The sequence below is a fragment of the Rhipicephalus microplus genome, chromosome 1 (assembly GCF_043290135.1).
Source record: "Rhipicephalus microplus isolate Deutch F79 chromosome 1, USDA_Rmic, whole genome shotgun sequence".
NCBI lineage: Eukaryota > Metazoa > Arthropoda > Arachnida > Ixodida > Ixodidae > Rhipicephalus > Rhipicephalus microplus.
Window position 1 is genome coordinate 114,764,863 of NC_134700.1, and position 21,564 is coordinate 114,786,426.

Consider the following 21,564-nt stretch of genomic DNA (forward strand, 5'->3'; position numbering starts at 1 on the left):
ATTGTAGAGCTGTTGTTGGCGCGCCTGTGAAGCCTGTAGACGGTTACGGGCGACTTGGCGCGCGTGGTCGGCGCGGGCAATGGCTTCACCAGCATATTCAGTGGCCGCAGGTAGTAACGTGTCTAAAGGTAGAGTTGGGTCCCGGCCATATAGTAGATAGAAGGGCGAATATCCGACAGTGTTGTGACGAGATGAGTTGTAGGCGAACGTCACATACGGCAAATGAATGTCCCAATCATGGTGGTGTGGCGCAACGTATTTGGCAAGCATATCGGTTAGGGTCCTGTTAAGGCGCTCCGTGAGGCCATTTGACTGGGGATGGTACGAAGTAGTAAATTTGTGCTTGGTATGGCAAGACATCAGGATTTCATGAAGAACAGCTGATAAGAACGTGCGGCCACGGTCGGTGAGAAGTTGACGGGGAGCACCGTGCACTAATATTATGTCGTACAGCAGAAAGTCCGCAATGTCGGTAGCGCAGCTGGTCGGGAGGGCTCGTGTGATTGCGTACCGCGTCGCGTAGTCCGTGGCAACAGCAATCCATTTATTTCCGGCTGTGGAGAGTGGAAAAAGGCCCAACAGGTCGAGACCAACTCGAAAGAAAGGCTCGTTGGGAACGTCGATCGGCTGAAGGTAGCCGGCTGGGAGGGCAGACGGCGTTTTGCGACGGTGACAGGGCTCACAAGCGGCGACATAGCGTCGAACAGAGTGGGCAAGTCCAGGCCAAAAAAAAAAAAAAAAACCGACGTCGTACCCGATCGTATGTGCGAAAAACGCCCAAATGGCCCGTCATGGGAGCGTCATGAAGTTGATGCAGGACAGTGGAACGCAGGTGCGCTAGGATGACAGGAAGTAAGTCTGATCCGAAGGAATCAAGGTTGCGGTGATATAGGATCCCGTCTTTCACCAAAAACATTCGTAGAAACGGGTCGCGAGGCGTTGACTCCAGTTTGTCAATGATGGCTCGTAAAGAAGCATCCAGACGTTGCTCTTCGCCAACCGTTTCGTTCGTTTAACAGCTGCGACACGAAAAAAACGTCCGTGATAGCGTCAGTATCGGTTGCTTCGTCAACAGGGTAGCGGGATAAACAATCCGCATCCCGATGTAATCGCCCTGTTTTGTACATTACAGAGAACGTGTACTCTTGAAGGCGTAGAGCCCAACGAGCGAGACGTCCCATGGGGTCCTTCAGGGAGGCTAGCCAGCAGAGCGCGTGATGATCCGTGACAACATGGAATGAGCGCCCGTACAGGTATGGGCGAAACTTCGCGACCACCCATACAAGGGCGAGGCACTCGCGCTCCGTGATAGAATAGTTGCGCTCGGCTGGAGATAGCAGTCGACTTGCGTAGGCTATAACACGGTCGTGTCCGCGTTGTTGCTGCAATAGCACAGCTCCTATGCCGTGTCGACTGGCGTCCTTGTGAACCTCGGTTGGGGCTAATGGATCAAAGTGAGCCAAGATTGGTGGCGTTGTAAGCAATGTCATAAGTTGCGAAAACGATGACGCTTGGTCATGGCCCCAGGTAAACGAGGCGTCTTTCTTCAAGAGGTCTGTGAGTGGGCGTGCAATGGTCGCAAAGTCCTTAACAAAGCGTCTGAAATATGAGCACAACCCCACAAAACTGCGGACATACTTTGTGGTCTTCGGAACGGGAAAGTTTGTGACTGCGCGAATTTTCTCTGGGTCTGGACGCACGCCTTGAGCATCGACAAGGTGACCGAGCACGGAAATTTGACGACGAGCGAAGCGGCACTTGGAGGCGTTAAGCTGGAGTCCGGCTCGACGAAAAACGTCCAGAATAGCTGACAAACGATCAAGATGCGAGTCGAATGTGGGCGAAAAGATAATAACATCGTCAAGGTAACACAAGCAGGTGGACCATTTCAGCCCTTGGAGCAATGAGTCCATCATTCTTTCAAATGTGGCTGGTGCATTGCAGAGTCTAAAGGGCATCACCTTAAACTGATAAAGACCATCAGAAGTGTTGAATGCGGTCTTCTCGTGGTCCATCTCGTCGACGGCTATCTGCCAGTACACTGACTGAAGGTCAATAGTTGAAAAATAGGTGGCACCGTACAGGCAGTTGAGGGCGTCGTCGATGCGAGGTAAAGGATAAACGTCTTTTTTGGTAATTTTGTTAAGGTGACGGTAATCGACACAAAAGCGCCATGTTCCACCTTTCTTTTTAACAAGGACGACTGGAGAAGCCCAGGGGCTGCATGAAGGCTCGATAATGTTTTTCGCAAGCATTTTGCCGACTTCATGTTGTAATATTGCACGCTCTGACGCCGACACATGGTAGGGGCGTCGGTGAATGGGGGTTGCATGGCCAGTATTTATGCGATGGGTGGCAATTGTCGTTTGGCCCAAAGAGTTGCTGGCAAAGTCGAAAATGTTACGATAGCCCTCAAGAACGTGGCAAAGCGCTGCAGCTTGCTCAGACATGAGGTCCGATGACACCATTCGCTCAATTTCGGCGCCCCAAGAACGTGATGGAGCGGAACCACTGACTGAGCTGCAGCAATCGTCAACTCTGAAGGTCTCGACATGATCATCTTGGAGAGCAGTAATTTTGGCCAGGGAGATACCCTGTGGCAGAACTTGGGTGGTGAGTGAAAAGTTGACCAGTGGAAGGAAGGTGCGGTTTCTCTTAATCGTCAGAATCATATGTGGCACAGCAACCCCATGCGTAAGCATACCTGGAGGAATCGGGGCCACCATGTAATCATCATCAGGTACTGGCGGCGTGGAGGATAAGTCGATATGTGTGACAGAGTAAGGAGGGAGGCGCGTGAAATCAATGCAGCAGAGGCTGGTTTGCGGTGGGCTGGTCGGGTCGGAAAAGAGGGGTAAATCGAGATGGAGAGAGCCAGCTGAACAGTCTATGAGGGCAGATTGCGTGGCTAGAAAATCCATACCGAGAATGAGTTCATGAGGGCAATGTTCGATAACGGCGAAAAGAACGACAGTGCTTCTCTCTCCAATACACACTCGCGCAGAGCACATGCCAAGAATTGCGGCAGTTCCTCCATCGGCGACTCGTACAGCTCGGTTGAGGGCGGGTGTGACAACTTTTCTAAGTCGGCGGCGAAGGTTAGCACTCATAATGGACACATGCGCACCAGTATCTATCAATGCACTGACACGAACATTGTCGACAGTAACGTCTAAAAGGTTCCGGTTCGTTGTTAACGTTAATTGAGGATTTCTTACGAAGGTCGTCAACGCAGCTCCACCTTCAGAAGAGTCACGGCCTAGCTTTCCGGTCGGAGATGCTGCGAATAGGTCGGGGAGGCAGCACGGCGTTGTGGGGGCGACCGGGACTGACGACGAGCAGGGGACGGTGACCGATCGTAGCGAGGTCTGCTCAGAGGTGCTAGAGGAGCGGAAAATGTGGTCGGCGTTGATGGAGAACGTGGTGGGGACGACTGCCGAGCAGAAGTGGTGTGATACTGAGGTGCATAATGGGACGGTGGGGCCCAGCGGCTGCGGCAGTGACGAGCGATATGACCAACGCGTCGACAGTTAAAACATATGGGCCTGTCATCAAGAGTACGCCATTCGTACGAATTGCGTTGTATGCGAGGTGCAGAAGGGGTACAATAAGAAGACTCAGCAGAGTATACGGTAGGAACAGGATGTAGGCCGACATTCGATAGCTCTTGACGAACGACCGCTTGTATTAAAGAGATCGTGGTCGGGGAAGGCACAGGCGTCGGTAATGGCGTGGCTACCGGTTGTGCTGCCTCGACCTCTCGACGAATGATGCGTGTAAGGTTGTCACATCGAGGGGCCTGGTGGAAGGCGTCGTCACACGAAGTGGCCGCTGTGTTCGGAAGGCGCACGATGCTTTGGGCTACGCAACGGGCTTTAGCTTGTTCGAGACGTCAGCATTCTTTAAGGATTTTGTCGATGCTCGAGACGTTGTTAAAAACCAGCAGGTTGAAAGCATCGTCAGCAATGCCTTTCAAGACGTGGTTAACCTTTTCGTCTTCCGACATGGACTGGTCAGCCTTGGAACAAAGGGCCAAGACGTCAAGAATGTAAGAGACGTACGATTCGGTAGAAGACTGGGCCCGTGTGGCAAGAGTCTTCTTCGCAGCGAGCTGACGACCAGAGGAATTGCCAAACAGGTCAGGTATCTTTTCTTTGAAGAGATCCCAGCTCGTTATGTCGGCTTCGTGGCTTTCAAACCATGTTCGGGGAGTGCCGTCCAGGTAGAAAAGCACGTTGGCGAGCATGAGCGTGGGATCCCATCGGTGAGTAGCACTGACGCGCTCGTACCGCTTCAGCCAAGTGTCGAGATCGATCGTACCATCATCGGAGAAAGTGCCGGGATCCCGGAGGTGCGGCAGTGTGACGTAGGTGGTGGCTTGGACTGATGAGGGCGGCGTAGAGGAAGTACCAGCAGTCGAAGCAGTCGAAAGGTCGCCGATGGTGCGACCGCTGCGCGTCTCCATCGAGGTACGGGGTCGTCCACCTCCACCAATTATGTTACGAGTAGCTTGTTTAATGATCTGTTTACAGCGCATAGAACCCTACGAGCAAGATGGCGTCAGACCAGCACCCAACGGAAAACCCACTTCGTCCTCTTCTTTCATGCAGCCGTGTTTAGCGGCTGTTTTATATCAATATATTAGAACCAACTTGCTTGTTTCGCTTCATAACTGGCTTTCTCCGCAATAGTGAAAGTAATGGTGGCAAACAAAACATGGGCAACGGTATCCATTCGCTGACTCTGCTTCATTTTATCTTCCACTGATGCGTGAAGCAAATTGTTTGTTGCTTTCAGGCAGTTTATATTCGCAGAAAAACAGTGCTTATTGTTTTAACAATAATAAAAAAAGAGAATTGTGGCTTCCCTTTCGCAAATATCTTATCTTTCAGTTTTTTTCTTTGTGATTTGTCGTACTCTGCTGCCACCCTAATCCTTAATATCAAAATACGCTACATTACCAGTCAGAATGGCTTTCCCAGTTGAATTTAAATGCTTTAGAGAACGATCTATGGCCAACATGAAGGGCCGAAAAAGTGGACGGTCTGAAATAGTGCAATTGTCGGGTTTTTTTACAGCTACCACCATGGGGAATATCGAAGTGAACTTGATTATATTTTCTTGAATTGTTCAATGAGGAACCAAGTTACTGTATTTTCCTTCACAGTGATTTTAGCCCAGAAAAACAAATTGTGTGGTGTCTGAGTCTGACCGCCATATGGCCTCTGTGGGTTTAGTTTTGCTGTCTGATGTTTTATCGGGCCGGCGACACAATCGCATGCACTTTTGCCATGTGAAGCGGCAAAAAATTTTCACTATGCTGACAAGTTGTTGTACTGCTCGTGGTAGCAAAGGTTCAGAAAGCTCATTTAGTCTTTACAATCAGAGGAAGCTCCATCAGAAAAGTAATGCTTATTTTTCACTTGTGGCAGATCTTGTTTCACCACCTCCTGTACTGCGCACTGAAATGTGTGTACAGCGACTGTGTCGTGCTGCGGACAATCTGTAATAACGGCAGAACATCGTGCTGAAACAGCTTCATGGGTGCTTTGCTGGTCAATAAAGAAAACAACTGCAAGGTGCACTTTGGCCTGTGCATTCACCCAGTGGCACGACTGAGTAGCATGAATAAACACTTTATATACCCTTGGCTTTGAATTGATTGAAAATAGAAATGAAAAAAGCTCATCGATAGGAGGGGGGTTTCTTGGCATAAAACATTATAGCTTAAGAAGGTTCTCTGGCCCCAACATGCTCGAGAACCACTGCTCTAGTTAATTCGCTCGGTGAGACGTTCACGGTATCAAGCAAGATGTTTAAATGCCACCCGGCCGTGTGAGTTACGCTAATTACTAAGTACCACAATCCTGATCTCGGTGGCTATGACTGTTATACAAGGTGTCTTAAATGTAAGCGTTCTCTAATCTCATGCAACGCTGGTAGCCATCTATACGACTGTCATTAGAAGAATATACAGCTAGTAGTTGAGGAGCCCCTCGTGACGGGAGCTAACTATAACAAAAATGCTGTTGTTCTAGCCGGAGCCGACCCGACGACAAAAGCCGAATCCCCCTTATCGTTCGAGTCTAGTTACCGGAGTGCCGTTTGCAGTACTGTCAGTGAATCAATGAGAAGTTTTTGAGAAAGCAAAAAGGCACCCGATTTCTTCCTGCCTAATCGGCAGCATGACGCAGTGCCTTGTAGGGCATGGGAGAATGGGGGGCACAGGACTGACAAGAAGAAGAAATAGGAAAGACACGGTCGAAGTAGTCCGAGAACGAGACACCACTAGGCGAGAGATACACGGCTTCAAGACACCTGTGAGAGCTTCGCTGTCGTCGGAGATTGCGAGCAACACAACCGTACAGCTCGGAATCCAAGAAGCGAGTCGTACCGGCGCTACCACAGAACACCTACTATATATAGCTGGCGATATCGCCAAGGTGGCGCGATCGTTGGCGTATACGAGACGAGAAAAATTGGCCTGGATCTACATGATACACTGTAAATGTCGTCGAAAGACTATAGTCTTGCGTCTGGAGAGATTGAACAAAATGTTTTTTTGATGTTCTGCGCAAGAAAATCGGTGAATGGTATTCTGAAGGCGCTGCGTTAGAGAGCTTCGAGCGTGTAGCGGAGGCGAAAAAGCGCATCTAGGCACGTTAGACACGAGTGCCATCTAGCTTTTATCTTCGAAGACGAAGGCGTGCGTGACCGCGGAGAAAGATGTGCGCCAGTCTCGGAGGTGATAAGGTGTAGAATGCAAAGTGACGGGCAAGTGCCACCACCGTATCGTCATAGTAAAGCGTTGGAAACACCTTCTTGAGCATCGCGTTGCACTGTCAGCGCAGCGCTATAAACGCTGCGGTCTTTGGAGTTAGTTGTGTGTGCCTCTTTTAGTATAAAGGCAGACATACAAAACATAGACACAACATTGTTATGGTGCCTCAGATATGCACAATATTTGCTTTTTTTAATTGACAATTGCACAACTATGAACGCTAAACTTTGAGCGAGATTGGTGGGTGCTGCGGATGGGGTTCGCCGTTTGAGGTATCGTTAAGGCGGACAAACAGACAAATGTGCAGACAGACAGACAGACCGAAATTTTTCCGTCGGAGGTCCCCAAAAAGACTATCGTCTTTAAAAGCGGCACAGCCACGGGCACAGGAATGGGTGGCGGTAGCGAGGCGGGAGAGGGAAATAAACCACGTGACTACTACTGGAAATAAACCCATGACCGTCTTGGCGGGTGGCGAGCACATCCTCTGCTGTCTTTCCGGTAAATGACTCTTCTCCGCATGCGCAGTGCATGCATGCCCGCCGTGCACGCACCGCCATTATTTGAGACACGTGAGTTGACGTGTTGTGCTGCGCTGGGCGTTGCGGGGCCGTGGCGCGCAAGCGCTTTGAAATTCAAAATGCACGAAGCCTGAGCAGCATTGCTGACATAGCGCCAGTAGTGGCTGGGAAGTCGAAGATGAGTGACGGTGCTTCAGCGATTTCGGATGCGCTTGAGCGCTCAATGTGCCTCGCTCCCGCCGGCGAAAAGGTCGCTGCGTTAACGTTGGGCGACGCGCTTTCGGAGCACGGCGGACCGATTCCCAATTACAGGGAGGTCTCTGAGATTGGTCATTTTTCTGTCAAGGATGAGGAGTATGTCGACAGTGCGGTGCAAAGGAGATACCTGAGAAAGCCTTTTCCCCAGAGCTGTGAGTGGGACTTGAACAAGGGATACGAAAGTGCGCTGCGCAGAAATTTTCCATCACGCAGTTCTCACCTTCTCAACTGGGTTCGTCTTCACAAGGACAAAGTGCTGTCAGCACCTTCACCGGATGAGGAGCGACCTTCGACTGCTCTGGAAGACCGTAGGTGAGTGCCTGTCCAATCGGTCTTGGCGGCAATAAAAACAACGCTGTCTTCAAGCGGTTCCGATAATGTATATCTTGCCGAGTATCACGGACGTAGATGTGTATCGCGATTCTCAGAATTGGCATCAGTAACCTCTTAGGGTACTGGTTTCGATGAAATGCTTCGACAGCTTCTTTGATGTGCGTGAATGGGCTGTAATGAAAAGAAAAGAGAGGACGTTCTTTCTTCCGTAAGATTTCCATGACGTAGGTAATCTTAATTGCCAATATGTAAGTAAGATTACCATGTCGCAAGTAAGATTACCATAGCTTAATATATTCGCGCAAGCCATCTGTGCTGACAGCTAGATATGCCATGAGAGCCAAACCACAGGTGCCGCGTATAAGGCAATTTCGATGTTATGATTTATAGTCGCCCCTCTAAGAGACCACTTCGCCAATGCGTCGTCTTTATCGGAATGCTTTCGACTTGCCGCCACTTTGCGTAAGATGGCAGCAAGAGTGTACCGGGCTTAGATAGATGTATAGGGACCATATACAGTTACTCTAATTGGGCTCATTTCTCTGCCGAATTTGGAAATCGCAGGCGGGTAGTGTCGGGAGCTCTAATTTTACGAAACCATAGGAAGGCAAAGGTTGAGGATCCATGATTGGTTGAGTCGGAGTGGAAAAAGGTTCAAACAAGTGATTGGACGCCTGCGTGGCTGGATTGCGACACGCGGCGATGTTATTCTTGTGCACACCGATATCGAAGGTGCGAAGCGCATACCATTTTGCGAGGCCAGTGGGAGAGGGGCAGCAGAAAGTACAGCAATAAACTGCTTTTTTGGGACAACTGCGATAAAGGTGCGATTAATCGCAACTCCAGCTAAAGAAATCATGTGTGTGGCTATATCTGGCGATAAGCAATGTAAAAGCGTATCGCAAAGATAGGTGTTTTAGGATTGGTCATGAGAAAGATGGGCTGCTCTGCTCAGTCCACCGGCCATCACTGCTTTGAAAAAAATGTAGGTGCTCGCATTCTGGCTATGGGCGCCTTCGGAGCAACAGCGCCGCGTGTTGATATTTCGTGGCGCCGATCACCAAGGCTCCACTGATGTACTTTAGTCACGGAAGTCATGTTGGGAAAATATGTACTAGGAAAGTGCAAAGAAAAACTTCCCAGATACCACGTGCAGTGAGAATAGATGATATACGAAGCACGAATGGGTAGGGTTGATATATCGCTTTAAAATCGGCAACGTACCGAGGCGGACGTAAATTATGACGTATGTATTTGCGTTCGCCTTCCATTCACGTCACTAAAGCAAATTTGGTATATGTGAAGCTAGCAAAACGGCCGAGAGCGCACTATGAGCGTAGCATGCAGCTATGTTTTACGTGACACACATGCCATAATTATCATTTCTGGACGTGTGGCTTACCATTGTCATTCATTCACGTCGCGTAATACAAAATTTGATACTTGTGAAGCTAGCAAAAATGGGGCTGCGGGCGCAAATGAACGTGGTATGTAGTCATGTTCACACATGACACGCATGTAATGATTATCATGTTGGCGCCAGTCTTATACCTTCGTCATCCCTTCACGTCATGTAACACCAAATATAGTATATGTGAAGCTAGCAAAACGGCCACTAGCGCACCATAAGCATAGCAGGTAGTTATGTTTAACATGACACGCATCTAATAATTGTCACGTTTGGACGCGTCGTTCACCTTTGTCGCCTATTCGCGTCTCTCAGCAACAAAGGTGGTATTGTGAGGCTGAAGAAATGGCCGCGATCGCACTAAGAACGTAGCATGTAGGCATATTTTACATAATATGCATATTATGATTATCATTTTTGAACTGGTCATTTATTTTCATCTATTCACGTCACGTAATAGCAAATTTGGTGCATGTGGAACTAGCGAAACGGCCGCCAGCACGCCACGAGCGTAGCACGTAGTCGTGTCTTACATGACAGAAATATCGATATCATGTTTGGATGTGTCATTTACCTTCATCGTCTACTCACGTCCTGTGATGCCAAATATGGTATATGTGGAGCTAGCAAAACTGCCACGAGCGAGCTATGACCGTAGCATTTATTGCTACGTGGAGTTTAACGTCCCAAAATCACCTGATGAGTATGAGAGACGCTGTAGAGGAAGACTCCGGAAATTTCGATCCCCTGAGATTCTTTAACGCTCACCCATATCTGAGCACACGAGCGTACAGCATTTTCGCCTCCATCGAAAATGCAGCCGCCGCAGCCGGGATTCGATCCTGTGACCTGCGAATCAGCAGTATTAGCGTAGCATGTAACCATGTTTTACATGACACGCATATTCATGATCACTTTGTTTGGACATGTCATTTACCTTTGTCGTCCATTCACGTCACGTAATACCAAATTTGGTATATGTGAAGCTAGCGAAGCGGCCGCGAGCGGAGTGGAATGTAGTCATGTGGTTATTCCAGTTATTATATATTTCAGTTTCATACCTTCGTAATCCATTCACGTCACGTAATACGAAATTCGGTATATGTGAAGCTGGTGAAACGGCTGCAAGTGCATCATGAGCGTGGCATGTAGTCATGTTCTTACATGACAAGCATGCCACGATTATCATTTTTGGACGTGTTCATTATCGTCATCGTCCGTTCGCGCCACGTAATACCAAATTTGGTATATGTGAAGCTAGTGAAACGGCTGCGAGCGCATCATGAGAGTGGAATGTATACATTTTGTTACATGAAATGCACATCGTGATCATCATGTTTGCACTGCAGTCAAATACCTTCGCTTGCCCCGCCGCGGTGGTCTAGTGGCTAAGGTACTCGGCTGCTGACCCGCAGGGCGCGGGTTCGAATCCCGGCTGCGGCGGCTGCATTTCCGATGGAGGCGGAAATGTTGTAGGCCCGTGTGCTCAGATTTGGGTGCACGTTAAAGAACCCCAGGTGGTCTAAATTTCCGGAGCCCTCCACTACGGCGTCTCTCATAATCATATAGTGGTTTTGGGACGTTAAACCACACATATCAATCAATCAATCAATCAATCAATCAATCAATCAATCAATCAATCAATCAATCAAATACCTTCGCTATTCATTGACGTGACGTTATTCTAAAGTCGGTATACCTGAAGGTAGCGAAACGACCGCAAGCGCATCATCAGTGTGGTATGTAGTCATGTTGTTACATGACACGCATGTCCTGATTATTGCGTTTGTATGTGTCATTTACCTTCGTCGTCCTTTCGCGTTACGTAATACCAAACTCGGTATATGCAAAGCCAAAGAAACGGCCGCAAGCGCATCATGAGTGTGACATGTAGTCATGTTGTTACATGACACGTATCACAAGATTGTAATCTTTGCACCTGTCACCTACCTTCACTATTCATTCACGTCACGTAATGCAAAATTTGGTATATGCGAAGGCAGGGAAACGACCACGAGCGCATCATGAGCGTCGCATGTAATCATGTTTCTACAGAACGTGCATATAATTATTTCCATGTTAGTGTCTGTCACTTGTGTTCGTCTTGCTGTCATGTCAAACTATACCAGTTTTGCAACATGTCATGTGAACAATACCACCGCAAGAGCAGCAAACATACATGCCATGATTTTAACGTTACGACTACTGACTCATGTTCGACATACAGTCACATTATGCCATGCCAATTTTCTTATCTATACCATTATCGAAATGGCCAGGAGAGTGAAACGTCGAAGGCGGCTAGATAGATGGACAGATAGATACGCTCGCAGTCGCCGAGGTTCGCTAAGAAGTGCTTCGCATTTAAAATCGCAAGGCAAATGCATGTTACGCGGAACCGAGCCAGCAACTTCTCAATTCTCAGCGCGCGGCTGTACCCAGTATGCCACTAATATACATTGTCTGGAGTGCTAATGGCAAGCCTTTTATATGTACTATACGCCGTTTGGCAGTCCTCAGAGCTTCGAAAGTTTAGGACGTTTTCGTTATGAGTGGCGAGATGTGGCGACGGTCTTGCGTTAGACGTGCTCTCAATGTCTCGGCCTCCACGAATCGCCGCTCCTGCGAAGTCACGGAGCGTGGTCTCTCCTGATGCGCGCGCTCTTATCATACTCACAATTCAGGAAAAAACGAAGGTCACTTCGCGAGGGGCCACGGCTGGTTTACGAAAGAAGCGTGCTGCTGGCACATGACGTAAGAAGAATTTTGGCAATTGTTAGTATGCACTCGCTCTGTGTGTGTTAATTTCGTACGTGCTTTCTGCTTGAGCTGTGCGCTGCAAGTTTCGAGCTGCCTGCCGTTCTTAACGCTATTTTGCGATTTGTTGTTGCTGCTGAAACAATGCAGAATGAACGCTCAACTACCTCTGTAAGGACACGTTTCACTTTAGTAGGGGAGTTATGTTTTTTTTTTGGGGGGGGGGGAGGGGGTTGAGACTCTGTCAGCGGAACGGTTGTCCTCATGCTGGGTCACCGCGATACCGTTTGCGAAATTTCGTAGGAGTGTTCTGCTGTGTCGCTTAAAGAAGTTTAGTAGTATGAACACCATATCACATCGTCATGAGACATCATATCAGCACACGCGTTTCTCGTTTCAAAATTGCTGTATTCGGTTTACGACCACAAAAATTATCAGCAACGCTCAGCGCGTACCACGCCTGAGCGTCGCCACGCGTACCATGCTTCAGTGTTAGAGAAGCATCACCATTGCAATAGGTCGTTTTGTTAAAGTTGCGCGCAGGACGCGAACAGTCAAGCTAGTTCCAGAACTTGCGCGACCGCGAGTGATAAGGCTGGAAAGTTCGAAGCGTGATGTATAAAAGACGGCGCGTGCAGACGATGATGAATTTATTCCCAGCCGATGCTGCCAATGCTTTGTTCGCTGCTATCAGTGTATACAGTCAGTATTGCTGTAAATTGAATTTCTGTTTCTTTAGAGTTTCACCTTGTACAAGCCGACTGTTGCCTTCGTTCCCGTCATTATCAGGTGAAAATACATTGTTGATTTGTCGCCACACAGCACATATACGCGTGCAAACGGTGAGTTTTGTTAACTCAATGTAAGTTTAGATGTGAATGTGAACATAATCGACAGATCATGTTCACCTTCATGATGATATCTGGCTGGGTGAACTTTCATACTAATAACATAACGTCGCCAGCCGACCTAGAGTCCAGATTGATTGATCTGTGGGGTTTAACGTCCCAAAACCAACATAAGACTATGAGAGACGCCGTAATGGAGGGCTCCGGAAATTTTTACCAACTGTGGTTCTTTAACCAATCTAGAGGCCAAAGTTAATTTTATCAAACATAAAAACTGTAAATTGACTGGTATTTTCGAGACCGATTCGGTTTCTTCTTCATGGGTGACTGTCCCGCCGGTTCCGCAGCTAGGAATTCCGACGACGCCCGGGTCATCGACACAGAGTGTGGCCACCCAAAAGACAGTTCTTAGAGTACTGGCATATCCACACGATATCTGGGAATGTTACGTGCTCCACGGGAACCTTTCTCAGTGCATACGTGAACGGTCTACAGAACCAGTGGAAAAAACACCGCAGAAACATAACAGCGGAAAAAGGACGACGGAGAGGGTAACACACACACGCACATGCACACGCACGCGCACACACGCGCGCACACACACACGCACGCACACACGCACACACACACACACACACACGCACGCACACACGCACGCACGCACGCGCCCACACACACACACACGCACGCACGCACACACGCACGCACGCGCCCACACACACACACACACACACACACACACACACACGCACGCACACACACGCACGCACACACACGCACACACACACACACACACACACACACACGCACACACGCACACAAATCGCTAGCGGTGGATGGAGCCGGCCGAACAGTCACCTCTAAGGAGGGACCGAGTCGGTCCCAAAACTTCGGGTCTGTTTACAGTTTTTAAGTTTTATCTAAATAGAAATTTTGGACTATATGATGGTTTGAAAGTTTACGCTATCAGTTTGATATTTCGGTATAGATTAGGGTGAATTTCACTAGAATCTATCCTTTGCTCACTCTTGTGAATATTATGAGGAACCCCGTGCTTTGTGTGCGTGAGGCACTGGTGAGCTAAGATTTTCGTGGCCGAAATGCATGTCTAGTGGTCTTAAAATTTGTTGTTGGGTTCGGTGGTAACTCGTAATCTTGTAAATACTCAGAGCATCTGTCTCAACACACGCATATTTACACACAGCTTCACAAGCTCCTATGGCGCATGGCTCATCATCGTATACACCTGAAGGAAGAGGCGCATAACTAATGAACAATAATGATGCGCATCTGCAATGATTCAACAAATGATGTAAGATTCAGCCACCACTCAACAAAGTAACAAATGAAATATATATCCGGCTAGCAGCACTATCATCTTGCCTCAAGAAAAGATACTTCCTTTTGAAAGAAAACCATGAATAGCACCCTAACACAACAATACTTATTTCATTAAGTATTCTTTCGGAGGCTTGTAGATGATTTCGCGCTTCGTCCGAGAACCTGATGTTTAAACTGTGATTCAGAACCCCATGCTGCAAAATGTGCCGCAAGATGCACGCATCAGAGCTGTGTAGAGATACTCCACAAAGAATTCTGGAATACAGATATCGAAATACATGTTTTGTAATACTAAAATACAGATACTGATATACATTGGTCTTTGACGTAGTGGGATATTTCAAAAATACTGTCACGAAAAGAGAAAAAAAAAGTATATCGGAATACATAACAGCAATACAGATACTGAAATATTTTTTCACTTCTTATTGTTGATACTGGGCGAAAACATTTACGAAGCGTAGCATAATATTGTTAATGCTGCAGCACACTGAAAATTGCAATTTATCACAAAACTGCTCTTCCGGAACCTATTGAGGTATGCCTCATATTTTGATGCACCTTGCTAAAACTGTTGCTTGGGTAAGTTGGTTCATGATTAACATGGATTCACAAGAGCGAAAAAAAAGACACATGTAAGAACGAATTCACGGACAGAGCGCTTAACCGACAGCTGGTTTATTACTTCGAATGCAAGGCCTTTTTCAAGTAATCTTTGAAGCAACAGAAATTTGACATGATGAAAAAGTGGGATGCAAAGCCACGTGACAACCGTCTTCCGATAAAGACAACCAACCAAAGGTATCAGCGTGCGGTCGAAAGTTTTAAACCAACGAAGAACGTCTGCAATAAACGAGCGAAATGAAAAATGATAGTTGATCCTAAAACCAACCGGGAAACATGTTAAAGCCAGAGAAGATTCTTAAAAAAAAAAAAAACAGCTGAAACGTTTGAGAACTGGCTAATTCCTTTTTTAGGAATCGGTACTACACGAAAGTGCAACGTGTACTCCCTGAAGCAGTTGAGAGTTCATTGCCTAATGTTTCGCCACAAGCACGTAGGAATTAATGGTACATCAGCAAATTGCAAAGGCACGTGAAGAATGGCAAGCAGATTGAAACTTACCGCGCAGACCTCATGAAAAACGCGCGATATGAGCGTACATAGGCAAAGCACGGACAATAAACTTTCACAACTCGACACTTAAAGCTTGCTGCTCAAACAGAAAGAAAGACCCACGAACGAACGCCCAGATATACACAGAACGAGTGCGAACGGTCGCTGAAACACGTGTTCGCGTGTTGGTTTACGCACCCGTAGAGGGCCCTCAGCTGATTTGCAAAAGGAACAAGTACGGAATAGTAGGCACCTCACAAATGTTTTTGCAGTATACATACGTTTTAAAAGGGCCAAGCTTGCACGCACGGTCATTCGTTCTCTCACGCAATAAATATTTTTTTTATCAATGGCTAGTATAAAGTGCTCAGGGTTCTTGTGAGTATATAAATATCAGCACTTCCTGATTTAAAACAGAGAAAAAAGCCCAGAGTGGAAATTTTGTTTCTGCAGTCTATACACTTTGATAATGTTTTCCTTTTTCTTGAAGCCTTGTAGGCTTGTTTGTGAGACTCGCTAAAAATCTTTCTTATGCAGTACGTGGGTGAAATTTGTTTTCAATGCATCGAAGGTGACTTTCTTTCCTTGTTTGGACATTGCGATGAAGCTGGCCTGTTTTGATAGCGCTGGGGTGGGATCTTTGGTCAAACAGTGCTCGTTTAAGTCAGTGGCTATTTCCTGAGCTACTCTGTCAGTAAGGTTTCTGACCATTGCGTTTGCACTTTGGTCTGAGCCAGGGGGTGGGGGGGGGGGGTAGGGAGATTTTGCTAAGTGGCCGGAGCTGCTGCGTAGACCTCTTCAGTTTTTATGGGAATATCTAGCACTCTGGATTTCGCAAGTACGTGACTGTACATCCAGGTATCCGATTATAGCGAAAGTATTATTTCTTGAGCGCCCGTATAAGCTCGTCACCCTTACCGGAGAAGTAATCAGGTATTCTTTGTGAAGTTGTTTACACTGTGGCTCTGAATTTATGAAGTTCTAGCATATATTTTAAGATTGCCCACGTACTGAAGTGTGTTAGCTGTGGGCTGCGAAACACGACTCGCCATTCTGTAGCTACGTTTTTGACGTGTTCATTTGCTTCTTAGTGTTGGACCGCTAAAGCCACGAGGAAGAGCTTAAGGCGGTATTCTTGGCATGCTGAGCACGCTTTGCCTGCAAATTCAGAATTTTTATTCGAAAGTTTTCTTACATAAATATTGAAGTACCAATGATTTATTTTTGTGCCTTATTTTACAACGATAAGTTCACGTAATTGAAGACAAGAAAATATAAACGAAGTACTACGCACTGCGGGTTTTACTTTGTTTTTGTTAAAGCTAGAACCAGCTGTAGCGTTGCACGCGTAGTTGAATGCCGTAGCGGCTAGCACGCGGTGTAGATTTTGTTTCAGCATCATTTACTGACTTACTGTATGCCTGTTTCCATGTTTTGATTTATCTAGCTTATAGGGTGCGCTTATTAGGATTTGTTTCTTGTTGTGATTTGTCCATGCCTCTTCCCCTTGCACAGCTCACGCACGGTATTCCTCAGCAGTCGGTTCACACTGAAAACTTTAATGTGCACACCGTTCGCCAGGAAGCAAGCCTGGCTGCTCGGGGCGTGCCGATACCGAGACTTCATATACATCTACAACTTGACTGCGGAGTTGAAAGGGGCAGACTCTCCCGATGACAGGCATGCAAAGCGACGTGATCGCATGAGCTATTGGGGCGCGAAGTTTCATCGCATCATGACTTCAAGTAAGCACGAAGCATCCGCTTAAATAGTGAGCATGGTGTTACTGTTTCCACATGCGGGAAAGGTTACCAGAGATTCTGTTTGAACTTGACGCTCGTGCATATCCGGTCATTCCAGCGACGCAGGCGGTGCCACGTGGCTTATCTATGAACCTGGCACATGGTGATGAGTCTGCAGTTCAGTCTCGCGGTATTCATAAGCGCTGATTCATTTTCATTCAAACATCTATGCGTCTCTTTAGCTAGAGAGAGTGTGGCCTGCAGCGAAACTAGACGGCCTGACGAGCTTTGCTGCCTGAGACGCGCACATCAGCTCTGTCTCGTCCGCCATTTTGACCTACCGTCGCGCCGCCTATAGTTGCTGGAATGATCAAATAGAGTGGCAGCTCGAACAGGGGACTGCGTGTCTTGCGCTCCAGTTCTGCTGCAATATTTTTCATTCGCGGGATGGCTGTTGCTAAGAAGACGCCTGAATCTAGTATAACAGATACCCTAGAAAGAGGGGAGAATATTTTGTGGCAATCTACAGTGCTTGCGCACCATGTTTGTGGTAGCCTGTAGGGGGAACTAGAGTTGACGATTGCCAAACAAACTTCAGTCTTTGCATATTATTACGCTCATGTATGCGATTGACTAACCAATCGAGCCTGCTGATGTAGAGACAAAATAAGGAACGTCTGTGATGCATACGGCGGGCATCCCGATATCATCACCACTCACTTAGGTGCGCCTGTCATTGCAACGTACAGCCCCATATATCATTATTATTGCTTGTACCTCTAAAGCGAAAGGCGAGACCAAGTACACGTGCCGTTTTTGTCGCTACTTGCTTTACTTGTGTGTCCCATAGCATGTTGTTAGAAAATACAACACCTAATGTTTTCACATTATCCACCATTTGAGTCAGACTGTTATTGAGATAGAGCGGAGAAGTTACTTGTAGCTGCTTGCCTTTTGCTCTAAACATAAGCGCTTTGTTTTTTTTCTGTGTTTATTAATAGCCCATTGGCACATGCCCACTTACATATCTTCTCAAATGTAATGTTTCCAGTTTCAATCAACTGGTCAGTATTATCATGTGCACAAAGTACGCTTGTATCATCAGCATAAATAACAAAGTTTGGTGAAGGATCCATATTTACAATGTCATTTATGCATAAATTAAACAAAAACAGACCTAAAAGACTGCCTTGAGGTACTCCGAGATATAGTTCGGTTTAGTCGTCGTCGAAGCAAAATTGTTTATACACACGTATTGTTTCCTTTCATTTAGGTATGAGTCAAAGAAGTCTCAGGCAACGCCTCGTACACCGTGTAAGTCTAGCTTACGTAAAAGTAACAGTGTATTCAGAGAGCCAAAGCCCTTCCTAAAATCTATAAAGATACCCAATACTTGTTGTTGACATTCTATGTTATTCAAAATGAACTCTTTCTGATCAAGTAGATCAAGTTGAGTCGATCGATTTTTCCTGAAGCCGTACTGTGCGTCACATAATATATTTTGTTTGTTAATCAATTTTGCCAGCTGAGAATGAAGAATTTTTCATAATATTTTAGAAAATACTGGCAAAATTGAGATGGGTCTATAGTTTGCTGAATTATTCTTATCTCCCTTTTTGTACAAGATGCACACTTTAGCAGTTTGAAGTACACTGTAAAAAATATTTGCCCTGTATTACGTAAAAAGGCGTAGGTAACATGCTGCCAGCCGCTTCCGTAAAAAAAAAATAGTACACAAGGAATCACGTAGAGCACATGAAACGTACAGCCCGTTCAACTTTTACAGAGATCTCCGCGATGAAGAAATAATGTAACGGCTGCTATGGAACAACACTTGCTCCGTAGGGCCATTTCTCACATATTATTCATAATACAATTGCTACATGTCTATAAATAACAAACACGTCTCTTTTAGATTCAACATGAGGCATACGTAATCAGCAGATCTTTCTTTTGCAAGTACAAGGTCATTCAAAATTTCCCAGGCCACTATTTCAACTAATCCTGATCAGCGCCACCTGAGAACTTTTGACGGCGCCTGCACAAGCTAAAAAATTTACGAAGTGAATTTAAATGTTTAAAAACCAACAAGGAGGGGTTTCCTATTCACTTGAATTGAATTTTATTTTCCCATGATAATAAAACGAAATACAGTACAGGCATGCTACAAATTGTGTAACAAAATTGTCAACAAATTTATTTTATTTTTGGCGGCTTTGTATCTAGAATTTAAAATACAAAGAAGGAATATCATAACCTCGAGATACCCAAATCACCTGTGTTGTTTCCCTACTATAACAGTATTTTGCAGACTTCTTTTTAGAAAAAAGAGAAAAAACATTTTGTCAGCACAACCACACCAGGCGAGTACAGAGCAAGAAAACAGTGCGAGCACAATTAATTTATTTCAAAACTCCTAATAGGCCGCGTTATAGGCACTGGCTTGCACCGCAAAAAATAAATGACCACACATAATAAATAAAAATACGTACCATACAGAATGAAATAGCTGAAAGCACAAGCAACTTCATAAATACATCAATATACTGGCTAATAATATTAGTTGAGGTAAAAGGTTTGAAGGAGTAATTCGATGTATTAAACAATACAACAATTAGGGTGGTGCCATACAAAATCATCCAGCGTTTTTTTGCCCATCCCGAGTATGGCGGAAAAAAATTTTCACGTTTCTTGAAGTCAGAAACTTGTGCTGGTCATTTAATTCCGTTGACAAAAATTTTGCTCCCTAGTTATGAGGGCCTGTAGTATGGCGCCGACTGAGCTAAATGTCGTCAAGCAAGATTTTTTTTTCAAAAGTCATTTTGAAATGCTCTCAATAGATGGCATTTCCAGCTAGGTAATGAAGTGATCCAACTAAAAATAATGACTTACTTTTGTGTATCAATTCTTCTAGAGCTTTTCCCGCGAGCAATAATGAATAACGTTGCGAGGTTTGGTATTTTTTTCTGGTAACATGGTAATTTCCAAGGACACAAATAAAATATGTGCTGGTAACCTTCTTGACATGCTACAAATTAAAAATAATTTACGCACTGAAGTTTAGCAGATAGTCTAAAAAAATTGAGAATTTCACTTTTCTTAGGAAAAGCGCTGTATTCAGCATCAAAATGCTTGCCTTGGTGGTCGGTCGAAAAACATGCACAACATTTCATCTTGAAGCTCTATGTACTACATCACTATGGTGAAGTTACTAAAGGGTATTATTTTTTAAACCCCTGAAGTATTTTTTTGAAATTACTTATATCCACCAGCTTTGCCCCTACTTCACTCAAGCGGCATGAAGCACTCGCAAGGGCAATCTTCAACAGACTTCCACAGACTTCCACAGGGTATACACAGCAAGCATGATTCGGAGCAATTGAAACTGGAAAGGGGCTATCATATGCATTCCATTGCCTACAGAGGTGCGCTGCAATGAATGCCGTTGTCAGATAGGAAGGAAACGAGGCACCAAAGGCGCTTCGTCTAAGAGTCACACATAACTCATCAACCCATCAGCTACAATGAATGTCGCTAGATTGGGGAGACCAGCAGCCTAGCAAAAAATATCTTTCGCTCGGGGGTGGTGTGGGAAGGGAAGGCGACCTCGGTCATACTTTATGTACATTCTTGTGTGCATGTAGGTGTGCACATGCTGGACTAAGAAAATCACAGCATATCTACGAAGTGAATGATGATGTGTGGGGCGAAGCTTCAGAGGGTTTTATCGCTAACCGTGATTCCGTCTGTCAGTCACTCACACTAGCACCTTCTGCTGAGACATCGATAAACTTGGCGGTCACGAACTGGTCACAGTAGAAGGACAATCCACGGCTTTAGGATAAAAAATACCGAAACTGTGCTGGAGGGGGGGGGGGGTTGTTAAGCAGCTCCTCCTGCCTGCCTGGCTACGCCACTGGTGATGACTCCCAGATGAGCCATCAAGCCGTTAAAAAGTATAAAGTACACGATTATCCCTTATGCACAACATAACCGAGACTATCGCCTTGGCTACCAGTTCTTTTAAGTTTTTTCACTTCTGTAATAATATGACAGGCTTTGGGTGCCAGGGCTCTCCTGAAAGCCAGAAACATAAGAAATGGTTGTTTTACGATAGCGTTTATCAGCTTACTGCATCAATGCTACAAGCATGCTATAAGATCTATGTACTGAACATGACTAAGTGTTTTTAATAAGTGCATAAAACACCCCTACTGCTTTTGCAAAACTCCCCAGGAAAGCAGGATGTCTGACTTTATATCTATAAAGCTGCAAGGCTCACCTGGAAGTCAACACACTTAACCCAGTCCTTGTAGCACCCCTCCGTTGGCAATGGAATGCAGATGATAACCTTATTCCTATTTCAAATACTATGTAGAGAGGACCAAATTCGCTCTCTGTATTCCAATTCAGTGGGATTCTGCTGAAGATTGCCCTTGCGAGTGTGTCATATCGCTTC

General features: G+C 46.0%; 1 protein-coding gene across 3 annotated transcripts in view; it reads left to right on the forward strand.

Annotated features, from left to right (window-relative positions):
* The first annotated feature begins 7,266 nt into the window (after positions 1–7,266).
* The window catches only part of LOC119178439 (decapping and exoribonuclease protein), an 80,207-nt gene continuing 65,909 nt past the window's right edge, over positions 7,267–21,564 (forward strand). For 2 of the 3 annotated variants that reach the window (XM_075887298.1, XM_075887297.1), the window contains exons 1-2: positions 7,267–7,872; positions 16,879–17,108. In XM_075887298.1, the coding sequence (XP_075743413.1) occupies positions 7,481–7,872; positions 16,879–17,108 (622 nt within the window). In that variant the 5' untranslated portion in view covers positions 7,267–7,480. The remainder of the gene's footprint in view (positions 7,873–16,878; positions 17,109–21,564) is intronic. The other variant, XM_075887299.1, reaches the window with a different exon arrangement.